This window comes from Telopea speciosissima, chromosome 5 (assembly GCF_018873765.1).
Source record: "Telopea speciosissima isolate NSW1024214 ecotype Mountain lineage chromosome 5, Tspe_v1, whole genome shotgun sequence".
NCBI classification, from domain to species: domain Eukaryota; kingdom Viridiplantae; phylum Streptophyta; class Magnoliopsida; order Proteales; family Proteaceae; genus Telopea; species Telopea speciosissima.
This window is the reverse complement of record NC_057920.1, coordinates 6,642,855-6,670,735: the sequence shown is the minus strand read 5'-3', so window position 1 is coordinate 6,670,735 and position 27,881 is coordinate 6,642,855. Positions and strand designations below refer to the sequence as shown.

The following is a 27,881-nucleotide window of genomic DNA, read 5'->3' as shown; positions in this document are numbered from 1 at the left end:
CAACTCAGGCCCGACCCACAATAGGATTAAAAATGCAAACAGGAGAGACGCAATGGGCCGGCTCATAACCTAGCCAAATGGGCCATGGATTTGGGACTTCTTCTTTGCCAGTGGAGATAATTTCCTTGGAGCTGATTTCTTGTTCTCTGGGCCCAATATATGAGTAAAGATGCTGATCGGTTGGCAAACGATTCAAAGAGAAAACAGCATGGAACCGTGAGATTAGCATTTTCGTCCACCCCACAATCTCACTCACATAAAAGTACGAAGCATCAAAGTATCAAACCCCCGTCCTCTCGCCGGTGAGTCGAAGGCTGAAGTGAAATCGATGACTGGATCACCGGACACGTTTTGGCGCCCAAAATTGAGGAAAGATAAGACCCTTAAAAGGAGCGAGGGAAGACTGAGGCAGAATGGCAGATGATATGTGCGGATCCTGAGGCGTTAGTGCTCAAAGCTCATTGCCCTTCTCAGGAGCTTCTCAGCTATCGCTTTCGTTTCCGCCGCCGCTTCTGCCTTCTTTTCTTCTCCCTCTAAACTCTCCGGCGCCGTCATGGATGAACTCCAGGCCCTGAAGACCCGCCTCTGCATCATCGGCAGCGGCCCCGCTGCTCACACCGCCGCCATCTACGCCGCCCGTGCAGAGCTCAAACCCATCCTCTTCGAAGGTTGGATGGCCAACGATATTGCACCTGGTGGCCAACTCACCACCACCACCGATGTCGAGAACTTCCCTGGCTTCCCTGATGGTCTCATGGGGATGGAGCTCATGGATCGCTGCCGCAGCCAGTCCGTTCGCTTCGGCACCGAAATTTTCACCGAGACTGTCACTAAAGTCGATTTCTCCACTAACCCTTTCAAGGTTTTTACTGATTCCAAGTCCGTTCTGGCCGATTCCGTTATTGTCGCCACTGGTGCTGTCGCAAAGCGTTTGCAGTTCCCTGGGTCTGGCGATGGCCAAGGTGGTTTCTGGAATCGAGGGATCTCTGCTTGTGCGGTTTGTGATGGTGCGGCCCCCATATTCAGGGACAAGCCATTGGCGGTGATCGGAGGAGGTGATTCCGCGATGGAGGAGGCGAATTTCTTGACTAAGTATGGATCTAAGGTTTATGTCATTCACCGAAGGGATACTTTTAGGGCTTCCAAAATCATGCAGAATCGTGCATTGACCAATCCTAAGATCGAGGTCGTGTGGAACTCGGCGGTGCTTGAAGCCTATGGGGATGGAGTCAAGGGTGTTTTGGGAGGTTTAAAGGTGGAGAATGTGGTAACTGGCGACGTTTCCGATTTAAAGGTGTCGGGTTTGTTCTTTGCCATCGGGCATGAGCCGGCAACCAAGTTCTTGGATGGCCAGCTGGAACTCGACTCTGATGGTTACGTTTTGACGAAGCCCGGAACGACACAGACGAGTGTCAGAGGTGTTTACGCGGCTGGTGATGTGCAGGACAAAAAGTACAGGCAAGCGATTACTGCTGCTGGCACAGGTCAGTGCTACTATTACTTGGCGATGTTCTTATTTTTGGTTTCTTCATTCAGTCTTCTGGTTGTCTTCTCTCAATCGATTTATTAAAGATAAATGCGGTGCGTGGTATCTGTTTGATGGGTTTCATTATTTCGTTGAGCTTAGTGAAATGATGTTCGCTGTTTGCTTGGCTTTGCTTTTATTGAGTCTGTCCAATTTGTTTCATTTAGGAGTTTTATTTTTGCATTCGAGGCTCTTCTGTTGTTTCAGAAAATGTTGGCCTGCTTTGGTGGTTGATTCAAATTAATTTTGGCATCCTAAATATGTTTGCCGGACATCTGTCCCTTGAATTTTTGCATTACCATGTTTATTGGTAATCAGGAACTTGACATACTGATTTATTCATTGTAGTTTAGACGTCATCTGTATCATCAGTTTGTCATATTCACATTCTCAAGGCTGTCACTTGAAGTTTTTAAAGAAACAACCATAGTATCTGATCTGGGAACTTTTGCTCAAGATTCAATTCGAGCTATCCATTCTTCATATATTGCATAGAACGATCTAAGTCCATGTAAGAATGCACACTCTGAGTTCCAAGAGGGCAGCCAATGATTTCAGATTTGTACGACTGAAATTATAGGATAGTTGGTACTACTGCAACTGAAGCGGAATTCACCCTTTGTGTTTCTTTCCTAATATTTATTTTAAAACCACAGATTTAGGTACAAAATCTGTTGGTCATTGATCACCAACTGCCTCCCCTCCCCCCTCATCTCTATTTGCTGATGGCCAAACCATCACCAAGGTTTATTTCCCCCCTAAACAAGTGAATCACAAAGTGATTATGCAAGGCTACTTGGTTGGGATCTTTTTCAATAATAAATCCTATGAGATGAAGCACTTGCATGTCCTAGTTGTTTGATTAAATGTTGTTGTAAATAGATCCTTCTCTTGTACACTCACTCGTTATACAAAGATTATGACATTTTGAGAATGAAAACGGTAATATCAATTATTTGGGTGAATGATAGGGCAGCTCATATGATGTCTAGGAGCCCCACACACCCAACCACCTTTGTGGTTAACCCCCGACTCTTGGGTTTGCTCACTCTTCTCCTCTAGTCTGTGTTTCTTTATGGTTTGTGGCTTTGCATGTCTTGTTTTTGGATTTCACATGTCCATTATTGCCCTTGGTTTCACAAGATAAAGTGTCCACTAATAGAGAAAACAGTGGACAAACCACCAATTGGGGGGAACGTTCAACAATAACAAGCTTGCTTAATCAACTATCTGTCAAGAAACTACCAAAGTAAATAGAGATATTGAAATTACAAATTTTCTCTTGGTTAAAGAGATTATCTTTTGATTCCATTACATTATGGTGGAGAGGTTTGAGGAAAGGAAAAGTCCCGGGGGGGGGGGGGGAAGGTGTGGTTACTAAGCCACCAATTAGAGGAATATCACTCAAAATCGAAATATCTTATAACCAGAGTATTAGCAGGGTTTTTTCAGTCCCCGGCAATCATTTGGTGGTAGGGTAGGCGTCTATTGTTTAAGGATTACTTAAGGGATATTGAAATTAACAATTTATTTCTTGGTTAAAGAGATTAACTTTGATTTCATTACATTATGAAGGAGACGTTTGAGGAAAGGAAGAGTCTTCCAGGGAGGGGGGAGGCTTACTAAGCCACCTGTTAAAGCGTCTACCGATTTATGTAAAGTTGTGTTTCTGTTTAATAGTTCTAGATAGTCTAGGATTCTTTGTTTCCTTCTTTGAGTCTGTTTTAGACTCCTACTATAAGTTGTATTCTTTCTATATTTATATAGTCATAGGGTGACCTCATAGACTCACCGGTTCTGCTTCCTTTCTTGTTACAGAGTTCCTTTATCTCGTCTCTCTTACTTCTGTTACTGGTTTATTAGTCTCTATATTGTTACATGGTATCAAAGCTGTAACCAGTACCTGATTCTCTCTGTGATAGCCGTTCTGAGAGTCGTTTTTGGGTCTCTGTTTTGAGGAAGAAAACCCTAGTTCATAGAAAAAGAATTAGGGTTTCATGTACTGATTTTGGTTGATTAGTATGAAGATCATTCCTGCTCCTACTATTTTCTGAATTGATTATCGTATATTGCTGCTGCTGTATCGTGATTTGATGGTTCAAGCCATCGAACTAGAGTTCAGACCAAGTACGTGATGAGAAGATCAACTATCTATTTTTTTCTGGCTCTGCTAATTGCTGCATACGAATTGAAGAACAAGTGCTGTCATCGATTTGCTGCTAGTATTCATATACTGCTACTGCTACAATTTCATCATCTGCTACTGTTCTGCAATCTCATGGTAGAAGGTTGAAGAAGAGAAGGTGCAGGTTCATTCTTGGTTACTGCCATCTTCTTCCTTGGTTACTGTTGAGATAAGGCTACGTTACCCACTAGAGGTAACCTAGTCCTAGTTGGCTTTCCTTTCTAATTTTAGTTTGATTAGTTTTTAATTGTTTTTTCCCTGTTTTTCTCCCCTATACAATTTCTATTTGGGATTCCTAGTTATAGTGGGAATTCATAGTAGGAATAGGATTGGGGGGGATTCCTATCTTTGCTGTAATTTGTTTTTATTATAAATAAGAGGCTGGGATGATCGATCAGATCATCTAAGCATTAATTCCAAGGCTGTTTACATGGTATCAGAGCCTAATCTGATCTAGGAACAGCTACTCTCGATTTCTGGTTCTCTCCTCTCTCTTATTTCTCAGTTTTTTCTTTTTTTCTTCTTCTCCACCACTCTCGGCCTCTTTCTCTCCATCAGGGCAGCAACTATGAGGTGATAGAATGCAAATTTAGTTGCTGCCCTCAATGTCACCTCATTGAAGATCAAAGAACAGAGGTGTGACCTATTTCTGCCGGCAGGTTTTTTCCATCCTTGGAGATCGAACTATTTTTCAACTGGAGTTTGATTTCTGCACTTATGGAGTTTGGTTCCTGCTATTAGTGGTCTGCACCAGTCCTTGTTTGAAGACTGCAGCATTGGTTTAGATCCAATTCTGCATTTTTTTTCTGCATCTTTTTCCTGCAATCAGGGTTTCTGCAATCAGATTTTATTTCTAAATTTGGCAAAAATTTAGGGCTTTTTATTGGCTTATTAGAAAGAGCTAATTTTTGGCAGATATCTTCCCTGCTATTAGAGGGAAACTCGACATCAGTTTCAGCCCATTCTGCAGGCTGAAAATTCTGCAATTTCAAAACCCATTATTCACACTCGAATCAGGTTGTTTGAAGATCTGATTTTTACTACTGCTTGGCTGAATCATGGGTGACTCAGAGATGACTATTGCTACTTCTGGAGGAGATCAAACAAGGTCTGATTTTCTCCCTTATCTCTTGTCATCAAGCTTGATGGTACAAACTACTTAATTTGGGCCGATCATTATCCCTAACGATGGTGGAAGGGGACTCACCGGCCATCTTCTCGGCACCACCAAACAACCCATCAAGAAGGGGTGCTCGTACTAAATGGGCTGCCAATGATGCAATGGTAATGCCCTTTATTCTAAACTCTATGACCACTGACCTCTCTAGTCAGTATCTTCTCCTTGACACTGCTACACAAATATGGAGAGCTGTCAAGGGCACTTATGGTCGTTCAGGTAGTGGTGCTCAGGTTTATGAAATTAGAAAGACACTCCAAAACACTACTCAGAAGGAGATGTCTGTCACCAAATACTATGCTACCCTCAAGTGTTTATGGCAACAATTGGATCACTATGCTCGGTTTCGACCTACTCTGCTGCCGATATTCTGCCTACCACACCTATGTAGACCAATTCCGTGTCTATGATTTCCTGGCTGGCCTCAATGATGACTATGACCCTATTTGGGTGCAAGTCCTTGGACGGGTTCCTTTCCCTACTCTAGAGGAGACCTTTTCTTATGTTCACAGTGAAGAGACACGCAGGGCTGCCATGATGATCACTCCCAAAGTTGAGAGATCAGCCTTCCAGACTGCTGGTTCTACTCCTGTTGCTTCTGCTGACAGTGTTGCTACTTCTACTACTACTACCAAAGAGCCTGTTAAGTGTGAGCATTGTCACAAACCATATCACACTAAGGCTCAGTGTTGGAAATTACATGGGAAGCCAGCTGATTTTGAGGCTAAACGTGGTCGTGCTAAGTCTAAAAACAAAGCTAATCACACTGAAAGTATAGCTCCAATACCCATCCAATTGCCGAACCCAGATCCAGAACCTGCCTCTCCACCTGGTAATGTTCCTGATTTACCTATTGCTCTTCGCAAAGGTGTCAGATCTTGCACTCAGCATCCGATATCTCATGTTGTTTCTTATGATTCCCTTTCCCCATCCTTTCGTGCCTTTGTTTCCTCTCTTTCTTCTGTTCGTATTCCTAACAATTGGCAGGACGCTTTATTAGACGGAAAGTGGAAGGCAGCTATGATGGAAGAAATGGAAGCCCTGAAAAAAAATAACACATGGGAGCTTGTGGTTCTTCCACCTGGGAAGAAAACCGTTGGATGCAAATGGGTGTTTGTGGTGAAACAGAAGGTGGATGGCATTGTGGATAGGTATAAGGCACGACTCGTGGCCAAAGGTTTCACTCAGACATACGGCATTGATTACCAGGAAACTTTTGCACCTGTTGCCAAGTTAAATACTGTTCGTGTGTTATTATCTTGTGCAGTCAACCTTGGATGGGATTTGCAGCAGCTAGATGTAAAAAATGCCTTCCTAAATGGAACACTGGATGAGGAGGTGTATATGGACATTCCACCAGGATTATCTTGTGACAGAAACCAAGGAAAAGTTTGTAAATTGAAGCGTGCACTTTATGGGCTGAAGCAGTCACCTCGAGCATGGTTTGGGTGGTTCCACAAGGCCATGATTTCTGTGGATTATAAGCAGAGTAATGCTGATCACACACTCTTTATAAAGAGGGTTGGTGAAAAACTCACTGTTCTTATAGTCTACGTTGATGATATAGTGGTTACTGGCAATGATGGTGATGAGATCGGACGGTTGAAGACCTTCCTTGGACAAGAATTTGAGATTAAGGATCTAGGGAAACTACGATACTTTCTTGGGATTGAAGTAGCCAGATCTTCTAAAGGCATTTTTCTCTCCCAGAGGAAGTATGTCCTCGATTTATTGGTTGAGACCGGGTTGTTTGGCTGTCATCCTTTAGATACTCCTATGGACCCTACTATTCGACTCAAGGAGAAAGAGGGTGAGCCTGTTGATAAAGGCCGGTACCAAAGACTTGTAGGGAAGCTGATTTATCTTTCACACACTCGTCCTGACATTGCTGTCGCCGTGAGTACTGTGAGCCAATTTATGCATGATCCCTACTCTTCACATATGGAGGCTGTTCTTCGTATCTTGCACTATTTGAAGTCAGCTCCTGGAAAAGGAATTCTTTTGTCTACGCATGGCCATCTACGGATTGAAGCATACACTGATGCTGATTGGGCTGGTTCTGCAGATCGCAAGTCTATTTTTGGGTATTGCTCATTTGTAGGTGGAAATCTTGTCACGTGGCGTAGTAAGAAGCAAAATGTTGTTGCTCGTTCTAGTGCCGAAGCTGAGTTTCGAGCTATGGCACAAGGGATTTGTGAGTTACTCTGGCTTAAAGGGCTGCTACAAGATCTTGGTGTTCCTATTCGTCTTCCTATGATGTTGTACTATGGCAACAAGGTTGCAATCAGCATCGCACACAACCCAGTACAGCATGATTGTACCAAGCATGTTGAGGTGGATAGGCATTTCATCAAAGAGAAGTTAGAAGAAGGGTTGATTTGCATTCCCTTTGTGACGTCTACTGATCAACTTGCAGATATCTTCACTAAGGGATTGTCTGGGAAGCTGTTTCATCCCAATCTAGTCAAGTTGGGCATGATCGACATCTTTGCTCCAACTTGAGGGGGAGTGTTGAGATAAGGCTACGTTACCCACTAGGGGTAACCTAGTCCTAGTTGGCTTTCCTTTCTTATTTTAGTTTGATTAGTTTTTAATTGTTTTTTCCCTGTTTTTCTCCCCTATACGATTTCTATTTGGGATTCCTAGTTATAGTGGGAATTCCTAGTAGGAATAGGATTGGGGGGGATTCCTATCTTTGCTGTAATTTGTTTTTATTATAAATAAGAGGCTGGGATGATTGATCAGATCATCTAAGCATTAATTCCAAGGCTGTTACAGTTACCTACCCTCGAAATCCCTTTTTCTCCTTTGTTCTAGAATCTTGATAGTTGCTGGTAGCATGTGTCACGTTTATTTCTTGTTTTTAATGCCTATTTCCCAGCCCCCACCCTCTTTATTTGATTTTCCAATATTATCTTGCCATTGGTTCATAATCCCCCTTTGTCCTTATTTTGTTTTCTGTTCCAAGTTTTCCCTTTCACTATGTTATACTCCTCTCGGTTTTGCACTTTTGCCCTTTGGTTTATTTTTTAGTTATTTATTTATTTTTTAATCTCATAATTACCCCATTTCACCCATGTCACTCATGTCCCATAATTTGTTCCTTCCATAGTACCCTTGTCTTCGTGCCTAATTCAGCCCATATCCATTTTTATGTTATTGCCTAGTGTACCCCCAAGCAATAAATATTAATTCCCTTCATTCCCCTTGCTTCATTATTTCCCAATAACCCCTTGAAAAAATCTGGTTACCAAATTATCATTGTCTTTTTAATTCTTGGTGTCTTGTTAAATGGGTGGGCCCATAAGCCATCCAAGTTGGGTTGTGGAACCCTAGTTACATTATTTGGTATTTTTGTTTGGGTGGTCCCATTAATGTGGCCAGAATTTGCAAAATTGCCATTGAGCTTATATATTTGCCATAGTATTACTTTGGTGGGGCCCTCGATCGCATCAGTTTGGGATTTATAATTGCGTGACAATTATTTGCTACCGTGAGGGGAGATTGGAAATTATTTATTGGGATCTTACTTGCATGGAGATTATTTCTACCGTTACAGGGTGAATTAGGGATTATTTTATTGGGATCTTGTTGCAACGCTACTCTTGATTATTGGATTTTTTTTTGTGATGCTCATCTTTTGAGATGCTGATTAGTGGTAGTCATTATTTGTCCATGTGTAATGTTACACGTGAGGGGGAGATTGAAGATTATTATTCTCTTTTTTGCTCAAATCATCAGTTCAAGACTATTTTTGTCTGAAGATTATTATTATTTATTTGTTCGTGTCCTCAACAACAATTTTATCTGTGAAGATGGTATTCAACAACAATTCATATTTATTTAGTCTACAACAACTTGATGTTGTCTGGTCCACAGTAACCTATATTGTCTATTTGGTCCACAGTAACCTATACTGCCTATTTGGTTATTTGGTTTACAACAAACTGATGCTGTTTGGTTTGATCCGCAATAACCTATACTGCCTATTTATCATTAGAGTTTTTATCTGAGACCTCTGTTTGGGGCTTCATATTTACCTTTGTTTGAGCAGAATACTACTTATTACCTATCTTCCTTAATAAGGGCTTTTGATGTAGCCATTGGATGCTGCACTTTTATCTTTTTTTGAGAAGATGCCTACCTATTATTGGCCTTCTTTGTGAAATGCTACCTATTACTGGCGTGTTTTGATATTGTTGTTGTTGTTATAATATTGGGGATTGTGGTTAGTGCTCATTACTTGCCTATTTTGCTCGTTGCTGATTGGATTTTATTCGACATGAAGATTATTATCTATTGGAGTTGTTGATGATTGATGTGTTAAAGTTAGGGGTGTCAATTACAGACCCCCATCGGTAGAACTGACCGGTACCGACCGATGAAAAACCGTGACCGACACGACCGTTTATAAACATGTCAGGCTTCAAGACCGACGATTATTAATCGGTCGTTCCCAGTGCAGAATGGGAGACCGGCCGACTGATCGAAACCTAGACTTGTCATCAAATTGATTTTTTTAAAGTAAAAAATTATACTCTGTTGACATGATATATAATATATATATAGATATAATGGCTAATGGAATGATCAAATTAATGATTTCACTGACATATTTATATAATCAACGATGACTTCTACTGATTGAAGTGACACAAAATATTAAAATATTAACCCACTACTTCACAAACCCTATTTTGTTTCTTCTCCACCGCACGGTTCAAAACCCTAAAAGTCTCCGGAAAGATCAGCCGCAACAGTTTCAACATCTTCAAGCCACGCTCCTCAAAATGTAATCCTAGAAGCATAGTTTGTTTTGTGAGCCTATCGTCGAGGCTTCCATATGGTTTTTGCTTAAATTCTCATTTCACTTTTCTTTCCTGAAACCTTCCCCTCTCTTGCCATGGATATCGTTTGTCTCTCAGGGGCGCAACCTCGGCTGCTGTTAAAGTTTTGATTTGCTTTTTTTTCTTTTTCCCTCTCTATTTCTCTATTGACAAAATCCCAAAAGCTTCATGCCTGGAACTCACCGTCTATGGAAATCTTGTGTTGATCTATGAGATGAATATTGGAATTTATTCATCTCACAGATCAACATTAAGGAGACCACGAAGAACAGGAAAAGCTCTGCTAGCATCTCCATCCTTAAAGCCCAATTATGGCCTGGAAAAGCGTCGCCAAATCTCCATCCTCACGCCGATAATGGCCCGGCAACCGACCGACCGAATGGTGTCGTGTTCATGCCCAGCGTCTGAAGGCCCAACTCCATAATCGGTCAGGAAAGGTGCAACATCTTAAGCTGGTGGTGCCCGATTAAGCCCGACCGAGACCGGCCGACACCGACCGGTTGACACCTAAACTTTAAGTTGATACTACTACCTGAATGTTATCCCTGTGCTTATTGGCGTCTACCACTACTGTTTATGCTCAAGATTGGTGCTACTTTTAATACCTGTTCTTGTTCCAAGCAAGAGCCCATATGTATACTCCAGCTTGAGGGGGAGTGTTAAAGAGTCTACCAATTTATGTAAAGTTGTGTTTCTGTTTAATAGTTCTAGGTAGTCTAGTATTCTTTATTTCCTTCTTTGAGTCTGTTTTTGACTCCTACTATAAGTTGTAATCTTTCTATACTTAAATGGTCATAGGGTGAGCTCATAGACTCACCGGCTTGCTTCCTTTTTTGTTGCAGAGTTCGTTAATCTTCTCTCTCTTACTTCTGTTACTGGTTTATTAGTCTCTATATTGTTACACCACCAATTAGAGGAAAATCACTCAAACTCAAAATACCACATAACCAGAGTATTAGCAGGGTTTTTTTTTTCAGTCGCCAGTAATCATTTGGTGGTAGGTATTATGTTCAAGGACTATTTACGAAGGTTCTTTCATCACATCCTTGCTCACTTTTTGAAGTTTTTTAATAAATAGGCCTAGCATAAAATGACTAGTTCTTCCGCACTAATCTTGTTTCAGCTGGTTGTTTCAAGTGTAACAGGGACTCAATACATTCATAAAAAACAATAGCAGGGGGGGTTCACCATAGGCTACACCTATTGGACTCTCTTTCTCTATGTCTGAGCAACTGCTACCCATAGCATTTGGCACTTCATGAATGCCTTTTAGCTCCTTGCAAAAACCAACAAGGAAATTCTTCTACTTCTTTTTAGTTCCTTTGGACTCCTTTTGATGCCCTCGGAAACACATGTTAATTGTGGTTAAAAAATCTGGAGTTTGTTCTCATCCTGACTTCATTTTTCAAAACATCTTAATGTCTTTGAGACCGGCTTCTGAGGCTTTGACATCAGAATGCCCCATTGGTAGGGGTGTAAAGATTTAAATATGGTACATATATTGACCTTTTAGTGACTCATGATCTGAAATACCCTGTTTCAGAGGGATAAGAAGTTGCCAAAGATCAACAGTTGGGCGACTCCTAGGGCTTGGTATTATTGGGTTGAATCACTGGTGGAGATTTGGGTGGAGGCTGCAGGGAATTATTTTTGTTGAGGGGATTTCAGCCTTCTAACTCAAAAGTTTTTCTCTCTTTCCTGAAATTTAAGGGAAAATTTGGAAAATAAGGCATTGCAGCTCTATCTCTCCTGATGACATGTCACTCCACTAGGGTCAGTCTTGCATTTCCGACCTCAGATCCTAGTATAAGGTTTGTGTTGTACGACTTATTTTGTCCATACTGGATATGTTGCACAGAGTATTAGATTCCATCTCTTGCATCTCCTAATGAGAAAACAACCTCCATTAATGATGTTTAGTACATATAGTGCAGGAGATTTCTCCCGTAACCATTGCCATGCTGATCAGGAGCATAATGTGTCCTATCTTTTTCTTTATCAACATTGAGATGAATTGTTTGCTAAAGTAATAATGATAATCTTTATAGGCGAAATCCATCCACCACATGAATGGCCATGCTGTTGCAGACTGTTTTCTGTCTTCAAGATTTAGGGGGTGTTTGGTATGGAATACAGGATTAGTATCTCGACATGGCTTGCAATCCAGGCTCAAGTGGGTGTGTTTGGTGCCGAAAGGATTGAATCCTGGGATTGAGATTGCAAAATCGCTAGGATTGGAATTGCATTCAATGGCTCAATTCCAAATACAGGATCCGATTGGCGGATCTCAATTCTACCAAAATTGCACTAAACGGTTAATTAGTATGTGGTTTATACACCATATTTGAGGGTTATTATGAGGATGTTGAGATGGATGAGTGGTAAAAGTGTAAAACTAGAAAATATAAAATTAGTAATGGACATATTAGAACTAATTTTGGAGTAGCTACGATATATGATAAGTTGTGAGAGTTGTTTGAGGTGGTATGGACATGTGCAATGGGAGGCCTTTGAATGCTCCAGTAAGGAGAGGTAATATGATCCAGATTGGAAAAGAGTCAGGGTAAGCCTAAAAGGATTTTAGGAGAAGTGGTGAGGAAAGACATGCATAGCTTAGGATTAATAACAAGTATGACTTTGAATAGAGTTGCTTGGAGAAAGATCCATCTAGCTGACCCCATCTTTTCACACTAACTTCTCTGCATAAGAGTATGAAGGAGAGCCTCCTCTGTCGCTGATTGAGGCATGCATCTCTCTCTTGCATATGTAAATATTTTTTTTTCTTTAAATTAATCTGGTAGAAACGGGTTTATTCTCGAAAGGCAATTTTTATCTTCCCTCCATTATTTCATCAATTTTGTTGCTGCAACTATTGTAGTTATCTTCATCAAACACTCCATATGCAAGGTCTGTTTGTTTGTCTTTCAATTTTAACTAGTCTGACCCCTTTGGTTTTAAGTTTCTATTCATAACTTTTTAATTCCTTATTATAATATGAATGATTTACTTTTTATGAGAATTTTTTTCGTGGGTTCTATTTTGAGTACTCTATGAGCTATACATACCTCTTATGGCGTGTAGATGAACGATGAACTCTTATTTGGATGATCTCAAAGTACATATTAAGCTGGGTATGGGGGGAGGAAGAAGAATTGTTCTCTCCCTTTAATTGTCCCATGTGACACACTTATTCCTATAATTGGCCTCGTTGGTTTTTGAGCCTAGGAAAGTGTATATGCATTTTATAGAAAATGATGAAAAAATTTCCCCATGAAATGTGCCATATATGGGGTCTAAGTTTCCCAGCTGTGTCATCAACAAGTCTGACTTATCATCCAAGTGGGGCCCATGGGATACTATCATTATTGACCAATCACAGTTGAAGAGATAGGGTTGGTGGATAGATGAACATTTATCTTATTTGATATACTGTGTTGTTGATAGATGGTAAGTATAAAAGAGTGTCCTAGTGCATGAGGCTCCCGCTACAGCAGGGACTGGGAGGGGCAAATGTACGCAGCCATACCCCCTTTGAACCTGCAACCAACAAATGGTAAGTAAAGTATATAATTTGTAAATTGCAAAATTACCAAGAGTAACCAAACACTTATCTCAATCCAGATCTTCAGGATTACAATCCAGGATGTAACACACCCAAACACAATCCTTATCCCGGATACTCAATTCAAGATTATAATCCAGGATTGAAAATCTAGGATTGCATGCCAAGTGTCCCTTTAGAATCTGATTTTTCTCCACCTCCCCTGATGCCTTACGAACTAGATTGAATCAGGTGCTTGTAATAGCACATACTCCATTTAAAGCCTGCATTTACATTTTTTTTTGGGTAAATAAAGTATGCGTTTACCAAAGTGGGTTTCATTTGCTTCTATTTTGAGATGACTTGACATCTTAAGTTTTCATTTTATATAGGAGATTGCAGCAGGGTAGTTGTAATTGCACATTCTCCAGCTAAAGTCGGCATTAAAATTTTTTTTTGGTAAATAAAGTATGCGTTTTCCAAAGTGGGTTTCATTTGCTTCTATTTTGAGATGATTTGGCACCTTAAGTTTTCATTTTATACAGGAGATTGCATCAGGGTAGTTTAATTGCACATTCTCCATCTAAAGTCGGCATTTAATATTTTTTTGGTAAATAAAGTATGCGTTTACCAAAGTGGGTTTCATTTGCTTCTATTTCGAGATGATTTGGCATCTTAAGTTTTCATTTTATACAGGATGCATGGCCGCTTTAGAGGCAGAGCATTACCTGCAAGAGATTGGTTCTCAAGAGGGCAAGAGTGATTGACTATCTGTCTGCTGCTCCAGTAAACCAACCGTGTCACGGAAAATTACCTCTCATCTGTAGAAGGAAGCTTTCATTTTGGATATGTTTGCATTCTCAACTATATCCATTGTTGTTTTCATGAGATAAAAAATAATATCTGTTAGTGTTTCGGTTTCCCTTGTTATTGTTATTGTTCTGCTACATGTCTTCTTTTGTTGATTGATTAAGCATCTGGATACCAGTTTTCTGTATATCCTGATACTACAGAAATGAAATATACAGATTGAAGAAATTTTTGGTAGAAAGAATACATGTCCCATAACAATGCTACTCAGGTTTTTGGCCTCGCACGGCCGAGAAATCTTTGTTTTGGAATTGGCAAGGATCTGTTGGATTGGAATTTTTATTTATTTATTTATTGACTTTTTTAATTCATCAACTAGAAGAATGGGAATGATTAGTTGGTAGATGTGTACCTTGTTTATGCTACTCTTTCCTTCTTTCATTCTCTCCCACGACTCTTAGAGCATTTCAGACTTTTATTGCTAGAGGATTACTTTCTCTGAAGCTTTGTTGTATCCTAGAAGCAGCTTGCCAATAAAACATTCATCAGCAAACTCAATTTTGAGTGGGACCAAATCACGCCTGAAAGCCATCTTCATTTTCTAATGTTATTGTTTATGACAATATCGTTCCAACACGTTTTGATCATTGTAGCTTCATTCATGTTTATTGATCCCGTGTCAAAAAAGCCTGCCCTGAGCCTGGACAGGGCTTGGCCCCGGTTTTGTAGCCTGCAGTGTGGGCTTGGGCCGGGCTTGGCCTAGATTGATGCCTTGAACTGAGCCCGACCCTATAATATTCATGCGTTGGTATTCTCTTTCTTGATGTTGCTGGGCCACATTTCAACCTGCTTTCCAGCCCTCATTAGCTTCTTGATGAGGATTTGAGTATCAATGTTTCCAAGCACCTCTCTCACTCTTGGTTTCGTGCTGCTCATACAACATATGTTCATTGATCAAATATATAGCACCTATCTACAAATGTCAAGGTTATTACTATAAATCTACTTAGGAGGAATGTCTATAAATCTACATCCACCCCTAAATATTTATTCATCTTTTTCTGAGTCTCGTTAATTCTTGACCTTCAATGCTTTGCAACACATTCTTCACTTTCCTGTTACAACCTTTGCAGCAGTTTACCGACACCTTCAATTCGACAGTCTGGAAGAACAAACCGAATGCATGAACTTGTGTCTCAGTACTCAGTGCAACAAGACAAATGGTAAAGCATTTCTTTGAAGAAAGAGTGCACACGGGGATAACAAGTAAAAGAAGAAAGAGAAATAAGAGATTTGGTCAATGAGGGTCAATCAGGGCTGGGCTAGGGTAAACTGTGGCAGGGTCAGGCTGGGCTTGGGTCGAGTTTAAGATCCCTAGGGTTGGGCTAGGGTTTAAGGCAAGCCCGGCCCATTGACACCCCTAGCAATTTTGCACCATCGTTTTGGTTTTAGTCTTACTTGGAGATACTGTTCAAGAAGAACTTGAGGGCCTGCATCATCAATCCTAATGCTAATGAACACAGTGATCCAAAGGAGGCTAATCCAGAGAGAGAGAGAGAGAGAGATGCATTTTGCAACCTTCACTTTCCCTTTTTCCTCTGGAATTTTTTTTTTTTTTTTTTGGTTTTAGTAATGTCACAACTCTAGCCTCTAAGCATTACCATTTGAAAAGGCATGGATTCGGCCCAGATAAGATTTTGGGATGGAAATATACAAGCTAGGGCCTATTTTGATTATGGGCTGTTCCAAACAACTTGGATTTTTTGGGCTGGCAGAAAAGTCAATTATTATGTTAAGTCTTCTTCTCTTATTTTCTTGTCCTTGCTAGCAATTCATTATCCATCATATTGATTAGCTTATCACATCATAAATTCATATGTACACTACATGCAGGCTACATGTGGGCTCTTTTTCTATCTTGTAACAAGATGATTTGATATATTAACAATTAGATAAGAGTAAGAGAATGCCACCTGGTCACGTAGCACACGCCGCCCCTACATCCTGACTTAGGGGCATGCAAAATGACCGCCGCACCTCGTGGAACCCTATGAATGAGTAGGGGTGTGGTGGTCATTTCCTATGCCCCTGTGTCAGTGTGCAGAGACAGTGTGTCTAGCGATCAGGTGGCGTTCTTTTTCCTATTAGGTAAATAAGAGATAGGCTATAGATCCAATTTGAATATCCTTCTCAAGCTTATTACCCTTCTTGTCCATAGTTAGATGGGTCATTAAATTTGGGTATTTCTCAACACCCTTTTTTTGAACGAGCTAAATATTCTTTTCTACGTAAGAAATGATAAAATATTCTCTAAGCCGCCAGCAGGATCGAGGGTATGCTAGCACCCTCTCTATCTTTGTACTCTCCATATGAAATGATCTCGTTGATCTTCTATATACAAAAACATTCTACCGCATCTCATCGTTGCGCTCCTCTATGCCACTTTTAAAGAACCCTCTTCCTTGGCAAGTCATTGTAGTAAAATTATATTAAAAATTAAGAAAAATGTTCTCTATGGAAGGGGGGTGTAGACCAAACCTAAACACGATGGGGACGAAATGATCGCCCCACCCCCCATGAAAGGCGCAAATTCCAAACTGAGATGCCAGCACGCGCAATGATAGGATATAATATCCCTTGAATTTTCTTTGAACAATGGCATTATTATTAACCATGGTACCTGGGATTGAAGTAAACAGGATATATAGGATATAATAGAATTAATTAAAAATAGGGAAAAGGCTGGGTATGCTAGCGGTATACCGTAAGCTAGCACCCTCTGTATCTATCTCTCTTCCTCCCTTTGAGGAGTAAGGGAGTCATTTCAAAAGGGGAAGAGAGAGATACATATATAGGGCGCTAGCTTACGGTATACCACTAGCATACCCATCCCTCTCCTTTAAAAATAATACCTATTCAAAGAAGCAAAACTATCATGAAACATCTTATTTTTCTTTTATATTCTGGGAATAGTTTTGAGAGGCAAATACCCTAATATTTTAATATTTTAAAACAATATAAAACAAAAGTAAGGACAATAGAAACATGTATTATCTTTTTTTTCTTTTTTTTTTCTATAACAAAATAAATAATATCTGCATGCCTAATTTAAATTTAAAATTAATAGAGGACTTGGTGGGATCGTACAAGAAGTACTTAATATTCACATGGTGACTTAGAATAATTGTAGGGCTAATAGAATGTATTCCTTAAAAAATTTTCTCGTGTTTCGGACATCTAATAAAGTTCAAATTATAAAAGAAAAATGAGTTTTGGGGTTGCGCAAGAATAATTTTTTTTAAAAACCTTAGGATTCTATAAACTAAGTTTCTATTAATTTTTTAAGAGTTGAATTAGAAATAATATATGTAGGCTTATGTTTGGTAACTTAACATTAATACCTTCATATACGCAGGATTTGAGATCAGTTGATGCTAACATTAGATCAGTTGATGCTAACATTAATTAATAAGAGGCCACCAAAAAATAAACAAATCCTAGAGTAAGAAAATAAGCCAATCTAAACAAAATTTCTTAAGGGGTCAAAATTCAAAACTAAGATCACTTACCATTAAAAAACAAATTAAGATCATATAATATTAAAGAGAGAGAACGCTAACCGGTGCTGTGCCTGTGGGTGTACCTACGCCCAGACATAGGTCAGTGCGAAAAGACCGACACTACCCCTTGGAAAGGTAGAAAGGAACAGAGGCAGCACCAGTCTTTTTGCACTGGGCTATGTCTGGGCACAGGTACATGCCCAGGCACAACACTGAGTAGTGTTCCTTTCCCCTATATTAAATTTGGGAAGTCATTCTCTGTGTGGGATGCAGGGGCCACGCCGCACGTGGCAGCCAATGAGAACGCGTACGACAGCACAATGGGCGGTGGAATTTCCATCATTCATGGGGGTATCATGAAACTTTTTCCCATAAAATTTTTAGTGAGACATCATGTTGGTTAGGACATAGAAGTTCAAAGTAGGAGAATATAAAAGAGGATAATATTTAAAATAAAAGTAATTTTTTTCTTCTTTTTTAAGCATTTAAATGAAGCATCTAGCTAGTTTAATGTCCCTTATCATTTTAAAGATTAACACTTTAATTTTTTATAGAAGGACTATGACCTTTTTTTTTTCTTTGGAAGGTGCAACTTGGAATTTAATGTGAATTAAAACCTTTCACCTTATGCAAGCTGAAATGCCATTGTTTAATCGGTTAAGTGGTGGTTAGTATGATATGTGTCATGTGTTGTTTTATTATAAGACCCGGCCTCTCACTTCTTCTCAAAATAATGTTGGCCATTGAATTAGGTCTAAAATTTCTACCACCAAAAAAAAAAAAAAAATCTAAAATTTGAACAGTCAACTTTGAACATCTCTTTTTTTTTTTTCGCTCTCTATTTTTCCACTGAGAAGCCTCTATTAACCCTGCAACTTTAAAACACATCAAATTATGAGAGTTGATGAACTTCATAAAATCACATGAAAACTTGTATGAGACCATTACAACGATTTATAAGATGAGGTAATCCAAGATCATATCAGTTGACACCAAATTTTTTTCGTAATCGATGTGAAATCAGCCCGTCATATGACTGAAATGGAATTGTAACAATTCACCATAGTATACCTAATCGCTAGAGAGATCACTAATTAATGAAGGACAAAGTTAATGTATAGATTGCTAGAGGTTGCTTTTCAGCCTTGTAGAATTGCCTTGATTTGCAAAGGCCTTGAAGAAACATGAGGAGGAGAATGAGGAGTATTGGACAGTTATGGAGGTGGGTTCCCATTAAGAGATAAATTTTACTCCCCTTTTTTTGTTAAATTTTCTTCCATTTAGTTCAGTTAAAATCTTTAAAAATTTGTCAGAATTGAAATCAACAAGTTTCCTCAACTGTGGAATAATAAAGGCTATCGTCTACTACCAGAGTGAAAGCTACCTAGAGTGGGAGTCGTCAAGGACGACAGTTGCAGAATAGTGGTGATCTGTTATGTACCTAATGAGACCCACTCTAATGTATGAACGCTAAATTGAACCAACCTAATCTTATTGACACTTTGACACCCCACAAGGTGTCAAGTAACACACACACACAATAACTAAGTTAATTGCCACATTCTTCTTGTTAATTAACATTGAATAAACATTGATAAATCAAGATTTTCGTAGATTCCAAGATTATAAACCCCCCTTGTTATCCACTGCTTTTGATAATTTCATATAAATACCTGTGACACACTTCTGGTTTTTTTCAATTACTTCATTGAAATTAACAAATTAAGCTTTAAAGACAACCATCTTGTGGATTGCAGCAGAAATCTATCTCTCTCTCTCTAACACAAACATAACCACCCCACCCACACTACTACTCAAAGCTCTTTCAAACCAATTAAATGCACACACAAAGACTCATGCATGCATATATATAAATGATTGATAAATGATTGATTGATGTATGTGTGAAGTGCTTGCCATGTTCTATTATTTTATGCATATATGCTTTGCATGCACAAATTTGGCAATAATAGCTTCTCAACAATCTTGACTGCAAAAGCTAACTCATCAATAAGTGCTCTCAACATACAAGAAAAGCTTCAAAAACAAGAAACTATCACTTTCATGTCTGAAAAACACAAGAGAAGCAAAAAAAATGTATATATATATATATGCCCAGAACCTACATGCCAAGAAACAAAAAAATTCTTTGACTAAAATGGAAGTTGTTGAAACTAAAGGCTTCTGGGGTTTAAAAGATTGGGTTTACTAGATATATACTTGAAATTAATTTGGAATTTAGAGCTATTTTGAACAATCAAGCAGAAAGTGTATAAAAAACCAAACAAGAAACAAAGGAGTTGCCACTTGGTTTTTTGTATTATATATAATAATTTTTTCCAGTTTTTGGGGAAGTGGGTGGAAATGCTTTACAGCATAAATTCCATATCTCTATAACAAGAAGTGAAACAGCTGGTGAAATCTTGCAGACTCATTTTAATGCTTCTCCAAAGAGTTATTTATTTGTGTTTTGGTAACTGACACAAGAGAAACTTTCTTTTTCTTCACAGTGACTTTTTCTCAGTAAGGTAAGTAGAAAATGAGTTAAAGAGAGCAAAAAAGATAAAGAATCCATCCCTACAAGCAAGCAAGACAGACTAATAAACTAACTCTGTACTTGAAACTTCTTCTGAATGACCTAAAAATTAAGATTTTTCTCAGCTCAATTCAGTACTAGGTTTTCTTAGAAACCAAACACATACATTATTGGAGCTATATATAATTCTATCCAATGTAAGAGAAATAAACACAAAATAATATTTTATTTTCAGTTCATTTTATGTATTTGAACTTTAAAATTCTTCAGAAAGAAACAAACAAGTCAATGAGAAGGGAACAGTTGTTGATGAACTGAAGAGTACATAAATTTATGGAACAGTTAAAGCTCAAAGAAACCCAAGACATGTTTCCACATTAAATCTTCACTCAAAATCAGTAAACATGGTAAAGAAGAGAAATTAAACCAACAAAAAAAAAAAAAAACCCTAAAATGATTTGTACATGAAAATTACCTATTTGTAGAAGCTGTAATCCCCCCCCATTTTTTTAATTTCCAACTGGATTTCAGGTTTCAGTCTCCCAACTTTCTGCCATTCTCCATTAATTCTTCTTCTTCTTCTTCTTCTTCAAGAAATAACTGAGGATCATAGGAGATCTAAATTCATCTTCTTTCTTCTTATTTTTATTCTGTCGTCTTGAATTTAAATTTCTTTTTTCCATTATCGATCAAATAGAACCCACTCTCCATGGACGGTGAAATATAAACGAGAACTCTAAAGTGGAGGTCTTCCAGCATTTCCACTCCAACCAAAAACATCACTAGGGAATTGATAATTCGGCATGTTACCTCCCAAATTATAAAACGGAACACCGCCGGTGCTACCACCTGCACCATCACCCAATTGCCCACCTCCACCACCACCACCACCTGTAACACCTGAAGACTGAGACGCAGTAGGCTGGACCTGCACCGGTGACTCTTCCTCCTCCAACGGTAGCCTCTCAAAAACTGCATTAGAAAATGACGCCGCCATCAAAACCACCGGACCTGACGCCACCAAAGGTCCAACAACACTCCCTCCTAAAACCTGTCCTTGCCCACCTGCCAAAAATATCGTTAACCCACCAGCTCCAGGCGGCGCCGGCGGTGGCAACACTGTCCCAGACAACGATAATATCTCAAACCGCCCATGTAGAGTAACTACACTCCCCGCCGGAGCTCCAGGTTGTCTTATCGTCACATTTGCGACTGATCCACCACCACTAAGCACAGATACAGCACGCCCTCGCCGCCTTGCATAATTAGATATTGACTCCACAACATCGGCGCCGGCTGAGATTTCTAGTACATGAGATCGGAGTGCATTTGGGCTGTCACGGGTAACAATTATTGGTGGTCTTGGCTTGTTCTTTGAGCCCGGAGGACGACCACGTGGCCGGCGATTGGCGGAGGAAGTGGTGGCTGCGTTTGGATCAGATTTCTGGTCTTTCTCGGGTGATTCATTAGAATCTGAGATTTGGGTTGTTTGGTTTTGAAGGTCTAAGGATCTTTGTAAGTGCAACTCTGGTCTGTGAAGTTGGTGAACGTAACGAGAACCTGGGCCTGGTTCCAAACCTGCCATCGCCACATCTATTCTCTCCCACCACTTGCTTGCCAGCTTTTTTTGTTTCTTACTTCTTTCTTCTTCTCTCTTTCTCTATAACACAAGAAATTAATAATGAAGGAATTAAGATCAAGAATTGTTTTTTTTTTTTCTGAAATTCCAAACCTAAAGTTATAAATCCAAAACATAAAATAAAAATTTAACTCTGAAAAGCCAAAACCCTGAAACTAAGAAGCTAAGAAGCTAAGATCTAAAGCCTATAAATAAATCATGTCTAGCTACCTGTTTCAAGATCAGTAACTCCTCCAAGGCTCCAAACCAGATTGATCAGATCTTTGATAGAAGTAAAGGAGCAGAGCTTGCACAAGTTTCTGAGAAGAAAAACAGTAGAGACCCAAGTAAAAGAGAGAGAGAGAGAGATGGGTTTTGAAGAGGAAATGGTGGAAAGAGGGGGCTAATAGAGAAGCAATTAACAAAAGAAGAGGCTTTGGCATGTGGGGGAAGAAAGAAATATATAATTATGGGCATATTCTATAGTTTGTTTGGTCATTTGGTCCTATGTTATGATATAATATATAGTACATATAAGAATATAATAATAGGAAGAATGTTCTCTGTGCCGCAGCACAGGCTGCGTCTAGGCACATGGGCCTGCCACTCAAGGGGACAAGGTGGTCATTGTACCGACCCCCATGTGCTTGGGCGCAGCCTGTGCTGCGGCACAGAGAACAGCACCCCTATACATGTATATATAATACATATAAGAATATAATAATAATAATAATACACAATTTAGAGGTCGAAGAGGACTAATTAAGTAACATTTGAGTACTTATTTGTCGTAATAAAGGATTTATAATGATGGAATAAGAGTTCTAGGGTTAAGGGTAATAGTTGTTATTTCATGAAATATATAAGGGTATTATTGTCTCTATGATTTTGTTGATTAAAGATAGCATATTGTACGTCCACGCCTCTCCCACTTGACATATTATAAATGTCCTCGTGTTTTAACAACAAAAAAAATAAATAAAAAAAATCCCTCGTCTTTTGTGATAAAATCATAAAATATCAAATTAATTTGATTTTAATTGTATTTATTAAGGGAGAAAGAACGCCGCATCCGGTGCGCTGCCCCTACACCCAAACACAGAGGCAGGTAAAATGACCGTCGCACCTCATGAAAAGGCTGAATTACTTGGGGTAACGACAGTCATTTTAATTGCCCTGTGTCTTCGCGTAGGGGCAGTGTACCACACGTGCCTAGATAGTGTTCGTTTTCCCATTTATCAACTAAAAATACAGATATTAGTTTTGGGCAAGAGAGCACTTCATGGTTGCATGCCCTATGCCAATTTGAAGGCTAATGGGAGCATGCACAGAAGTATCATGGGGATAGAATTCTCACCTTTCCATGGGGACAAGGCAGTCATTTTACACCCCTTGTGTTAGGTGCAGTGGGCACACAACCAGGTAACGTTTTTTTCTCTATTATTTTTAATGGGAAAGAGAACGCTACCTGGGTGAGTGCGGTGCGTTGCCCCTGCACCCAGACATGGGCGGGCAAAATGACCGCCCCACCCCTAAGAAATTCTACCTGTCCATGGGGGCCGGTGTCGCAATCATTTCACCCACTCATGTGTCTGGCATAGGGGCAACGCGCTGCACGTGCCCAGGTAGCTTTCTTTTTCCCTATTATTATAGTGTTTCGAGACTTTAAGTCTTCATTAAAATAAATCAATATAATAAATATCTTTTATAAATAATTAGTACACCGAGGGGTCAAACTATACTCTCTTTCCCCCTCCCCCCGCCCTCCAAACAAAAAAGAGAAAATAATAAAGCTATTCCTATCTATTTGGAAATGTTTGAATTTTTTTTTTTCATTTTAGATATGACTTGCTTGATTTAATCAACATAATAAATATTTTTTTAATATTTAATTTGAAAAATTTTAAACATGACATATTTTTTCAGATATTTATTTAAAGGGGAAGAGATCATTATCTAATCGCATGGCCTCTACCACCAGCGTGGGGGCCAATAATAGGGTGTGTAGGGGCATCAATATGGATGGATGGAAGAGATTTTTTATTTCACAAGGGACGGTAATTTCATGAGCTCCTATGTTTGAGCACAAAAGCCGCATGACTAGGCAATATTCTTTTTTTCCTTATTTAAAAAGCCAATGAATGATTTTTGCATAAATTGGTAAATTAATTTAGGTCAAATTTGGTATAATTTCTATTTCGGATTGATTTCACGAAATAGTCAACAAATAGATTTTTTGTCTAGAAATTGAAATTTTTTTGGTTGCATCAATCTTATATATTTTAAGAAAAATAAATATATTTGATAATTCAATTTCTGATAATAGATTCTACATATTTATTTGGGAGAAGGTGATGGCAAAGCTCGCACAATTTTTATTTTAAATTTTCCATAAAAAGCTTTGTCTAGTTAATAAAGATTTATTTCTCAACAAAGTAAATCAAGACCAACAATAGATGAGAAATCTTTAATATAAATAGAATATGACCAAATGTGCCAATTTAAAATATAAGTATGATATTTACTAATCGATCGTGTAGCCCTTGCACCAGAGAGGTAACCAACGAAAGTGCACACAAAGGCATTGATTTGGATGCAATGATTTCACTGAGAATTAAAAGATCTTTTCGTTCACAAAGACATTGGCTTGTATCTAGGTGCAAGAACCACGCTAATCAAGGGACCTGTTAGTGCTCTTTTTTTCTATTAGTTATTATTAAACAACTCTTTAAAGTAGATAGATGCTTTTTCACTATCTCCTTTGGTGAAAAAGACCAAGTCATTATAGTTTGCTAGGAATAAATTCAACTATGGTGACTCTTCATGTTATCTCATTTTTAATTTGTTTTCATCCTAAAAGATAGTGTATGATTATAGACACAAGAATTTTGTGCCAAAAGTAGTAGTAATCATTTTGAGTGCTTACATTTGCTTCGGATTCGTGCATTGATCGATAATTATACTAAACAAATACTTAAAATAATCTTTCGTCATTTATTTCTTAAAGTATATTCTATATGTATATTTTATAAGAACTAAGTTTTCCTCCACCCATAGAAGACGGTCAACACATCATCTTAGGGTTCACAAAGCCCTCATTAGGTTTTAGTATGTTCTAAAATATCCTCCCGATACCTTTTTCACCCTTTCCCACCCTGCAGTGAATGCATGGGATCCCACTCATTGTGGGTGGGGAGAAACTCGATCCTATTTATAATAGTATAAGATAATTTTAAGATTTTTACGAAGGGGAGAGTTTTCATACACGGCCGTACATGTGCACAGTCGTGCTTTCAAATGTTGGATGAACATGATCATGTACAGTGGTTCCTCATCTCCATCCAACGGTTGTAGGCATGGTCGTGCACCATACACGGCGTGCACGAAACCTTTTGCCTTTTACAAATGTTCCAAGCATAAACTAATTAGGTTGTGTTTGGTATGCATTTTAGGTTAATTTTGTATTCTTGGACGATAAAAACAACTATTTTTATCATACGAGAATGTATACCAAGCGCAGCCTAATACTCATTTTCTTTTTACACAAAAAAAAAAAAAAAAAATTTAAATCTAACACTCAATTTTTTTTTACTTCTAGTCATCTCCACATAATTATAGCATCTATCATACACGTGGTTCATTTTGTTCCTGCATTGTAATGTTTATTTGTAATTTTAATTATAAACTATTAACGAATTGGATTTTTTTGTCAATTAGTTTGAAAAATAGAGGTGGTATGTGAAAATTTCCAAACTTTATGGGTGAAAGTATAATTAAGGCAAATCTTAAGAGAGATACGTGAAAATTTCCCAAAAAATTATTTTTCCATGCATTGCATATGACTAATATCAGATGAGAATAGGCCGAAATTGAAAATCAGATTCATCCAATTCCACTGAGCTTAGCAATTTGATTCCGATATCTCAAACAATAATGGTTGAGAGAGGCTGTGGTCTAACCCAAGATATTAACCTAACTCCAAATACCTTGTGTGGAATATGCATTTAAGAATAGATGACCACACCCCATACCTGGTGGGGCAGTCGTATGATCTATATCTGATGTCATTTGTTACTGCTAGATCGCTAGCTTGGTCAGCTTGATTCTTATGATTTATGAGTTATGACTTATTCTGATGATCCCCTTTTACATTAGGGTTTAAAATTTTGGAATTGATCAATCGATTCAGATTGGAATCAGCATTGGTCGGTTCGATTTCAACCAATCTTGTACAAAAATTAGGGTTTATAGGTCTTTTTTTCTTGTTAATTTCCATTGATGTTTGATCGAGTTTAGCAAATTGTGATTGAATTTGTTGCACACGATTTTAAAATACGTTATATCATGTGAAGGTTGCTTATCACTTATACGAACATTCCATGATTCAAACATAATTAACGTAAGATTAAATTCCGTGACACAACAAGATGGTCGCACTCGCCACCTAACAATGTTTACGTGGAAGTGAACGGACGTGCAGAGGTCAGAGGATCATTTTTCGTCGGGTGGAGTCAGATACTTCGGAGAGTTGCGAATGCAATGGCTGCAGAAGAATCAGGAAGAGGGGGGGGGGGTGTACCTATAAATTCAGTCCGGTCAGTGTGTGCACGTGTACACATAAATCTCTGTAGAGCCATCTGTCGTCACGTGTGGTCAAAAGGTCAAAGCGGTATGGGTTAAAGGTCCATCTGTCAGACACGTGGATGGTGATCGGAACATCGGTACTTGGATCAAAACCGTATCTACTGGAGCTGGGCCAGTTTTTTGAGAACCAGAACTTTGTCCTTTCATTCCCCCAAAGAGGCCCAAAACGGGGATGAGTGATTAAATGACGTGGCAAGTTTTGTTATGTACCATGACGTGGACTCTTGGTCGCTGCCAGATCAGCATCATCATCATTTACTCTTACTCAATACTCATCCCCCCACTTGTTTTGTGGGTCCCATAGATGTACTACTGCCAAAATCTGCCTGTTTGATAGGCGGCGTGGACTTTACTTCTCTGTGGGCTTTCACAGAGCTCAAGAATCGAACTTGGCGAGCCAGGTGGGCCCACTCCATGTCGTCACCTGGACTGGACTCATGGGCACCTACTTGTTTTCATGTTTATCTACCAAAAGAAAGGCCTTTCCAGATACTTTTTCTTTTTTGAGGTTTTATATTTTAGGCATTCATTTCCTTCCTCCTTTACTCTGCAATTTCTCACATTTATTTGGGTATTTTTGTCTTTTGAGAGACAAGTAGAAAACCCCTAACCTTACAAGCAAGTCCTCTCTCTCTCTCATATGTTCAAGACTCTTCAGATTATGTTCCTTGGCTTGGACTGGGCATTTAGTTCATGTTGCTATTCTGGTTCCATGGGAGAGTACGAATTCGATGGAATAATTTTTTAGATGTATTACCGCATCCCAAGGGTTAGGCCCAATTTTTTCAGATCAATGGAATCTGTATGCCCACAGTCCGATTCTAATAGTCATTTATTTCCCAAGGAGCGGGAATTGCTCGCTCTCTCTCTCTCTCTCTCTCTCTCTGTTAAGAATCAGATAAGGATGGAAAAAATGAAGGTGTGAGTTAATGGTAACTTTCACTATTCCAAGAGTCCAATTATAAGGTCAAATCGACTTAGATGAAGAGATTCTTTTTTTATCTTAAGTGAAAGAAAACTTCCACTTATTATTTGAACTTTTCTATTTCTACTCATTTTCAAACACTTGCAATAAAAATACAAGTTAATGGAAGATGGATCGATTTCGGGGAAGATGAGATTTGGGGAAGATGAGGGTATTTTGATAATTATGTCCGAGCAGGGGTATTTTAGTAATTAGATTGGGTTAGGTTCTTAAGAACAAATAGTGGGGGTAAAAAGGTCTTATCAAAATAGGTTAGGGCAAAAAGCTCTTTTCATATTATGAACAAATAGGTCAAGACAATTAAGTATTTTCAAATTTATAAACATAGAAGAAAGGGTAAAATGATCAAATTTTTTACACTTAACGACTAAATTTAACAGTTTGCACTTATCTGACATTAGGGGGCCAAAATAGGGGTAGTACGTGGACTTTTCAAAACCTTAGGGGTACGAA

General features: G+C 38.8%; 2 protein-coding genes across 2 annotated transcripts; one reads left to right on the top strand and one right to left on the bottom strand.

Annotated features, from left to right (window-relative positions):
• The first annotated feature begins 347 nt into the window (after positions 1-347).
• On the top strand, positions 348-14,315 carry LOC122662302 (thioredoxin reductase 1, mitochondrial). The gene is made up of 2 exons (XM_043857891.1): positions 348-1,484; positions 13,972-14,315. Exons 1-2 carry the CDS (start codon positions 554-556, stop codon positions 14,040-14,042), a joined length of 1,002 nt encoding a protein of 333 aa, XP_043713826.1. The 5' UTR covers positions 348-553; the 3' UTR covers positions 14,043-14,315.
• A 6,602-nt stretch (positions 14,316-20,917) lies between these two features.
• LOC122662218 (AT-hook motif nuclear-localized protein 25-like) lies at positions 20,918-21,841 on the bottom strand. The gene has a single exon (XM_043857794.1). It carries the CDS (start codon positions 21,764-21,766, stop codon positions 20,918-20,920), a length of 849 nt encoding a protein of 282 aa, XP_043713729.1. The 5' UTR covers positions 21,767-21,841.
• Positions 21,842-27,881: the final 6,040 nt, after the last annotated feature.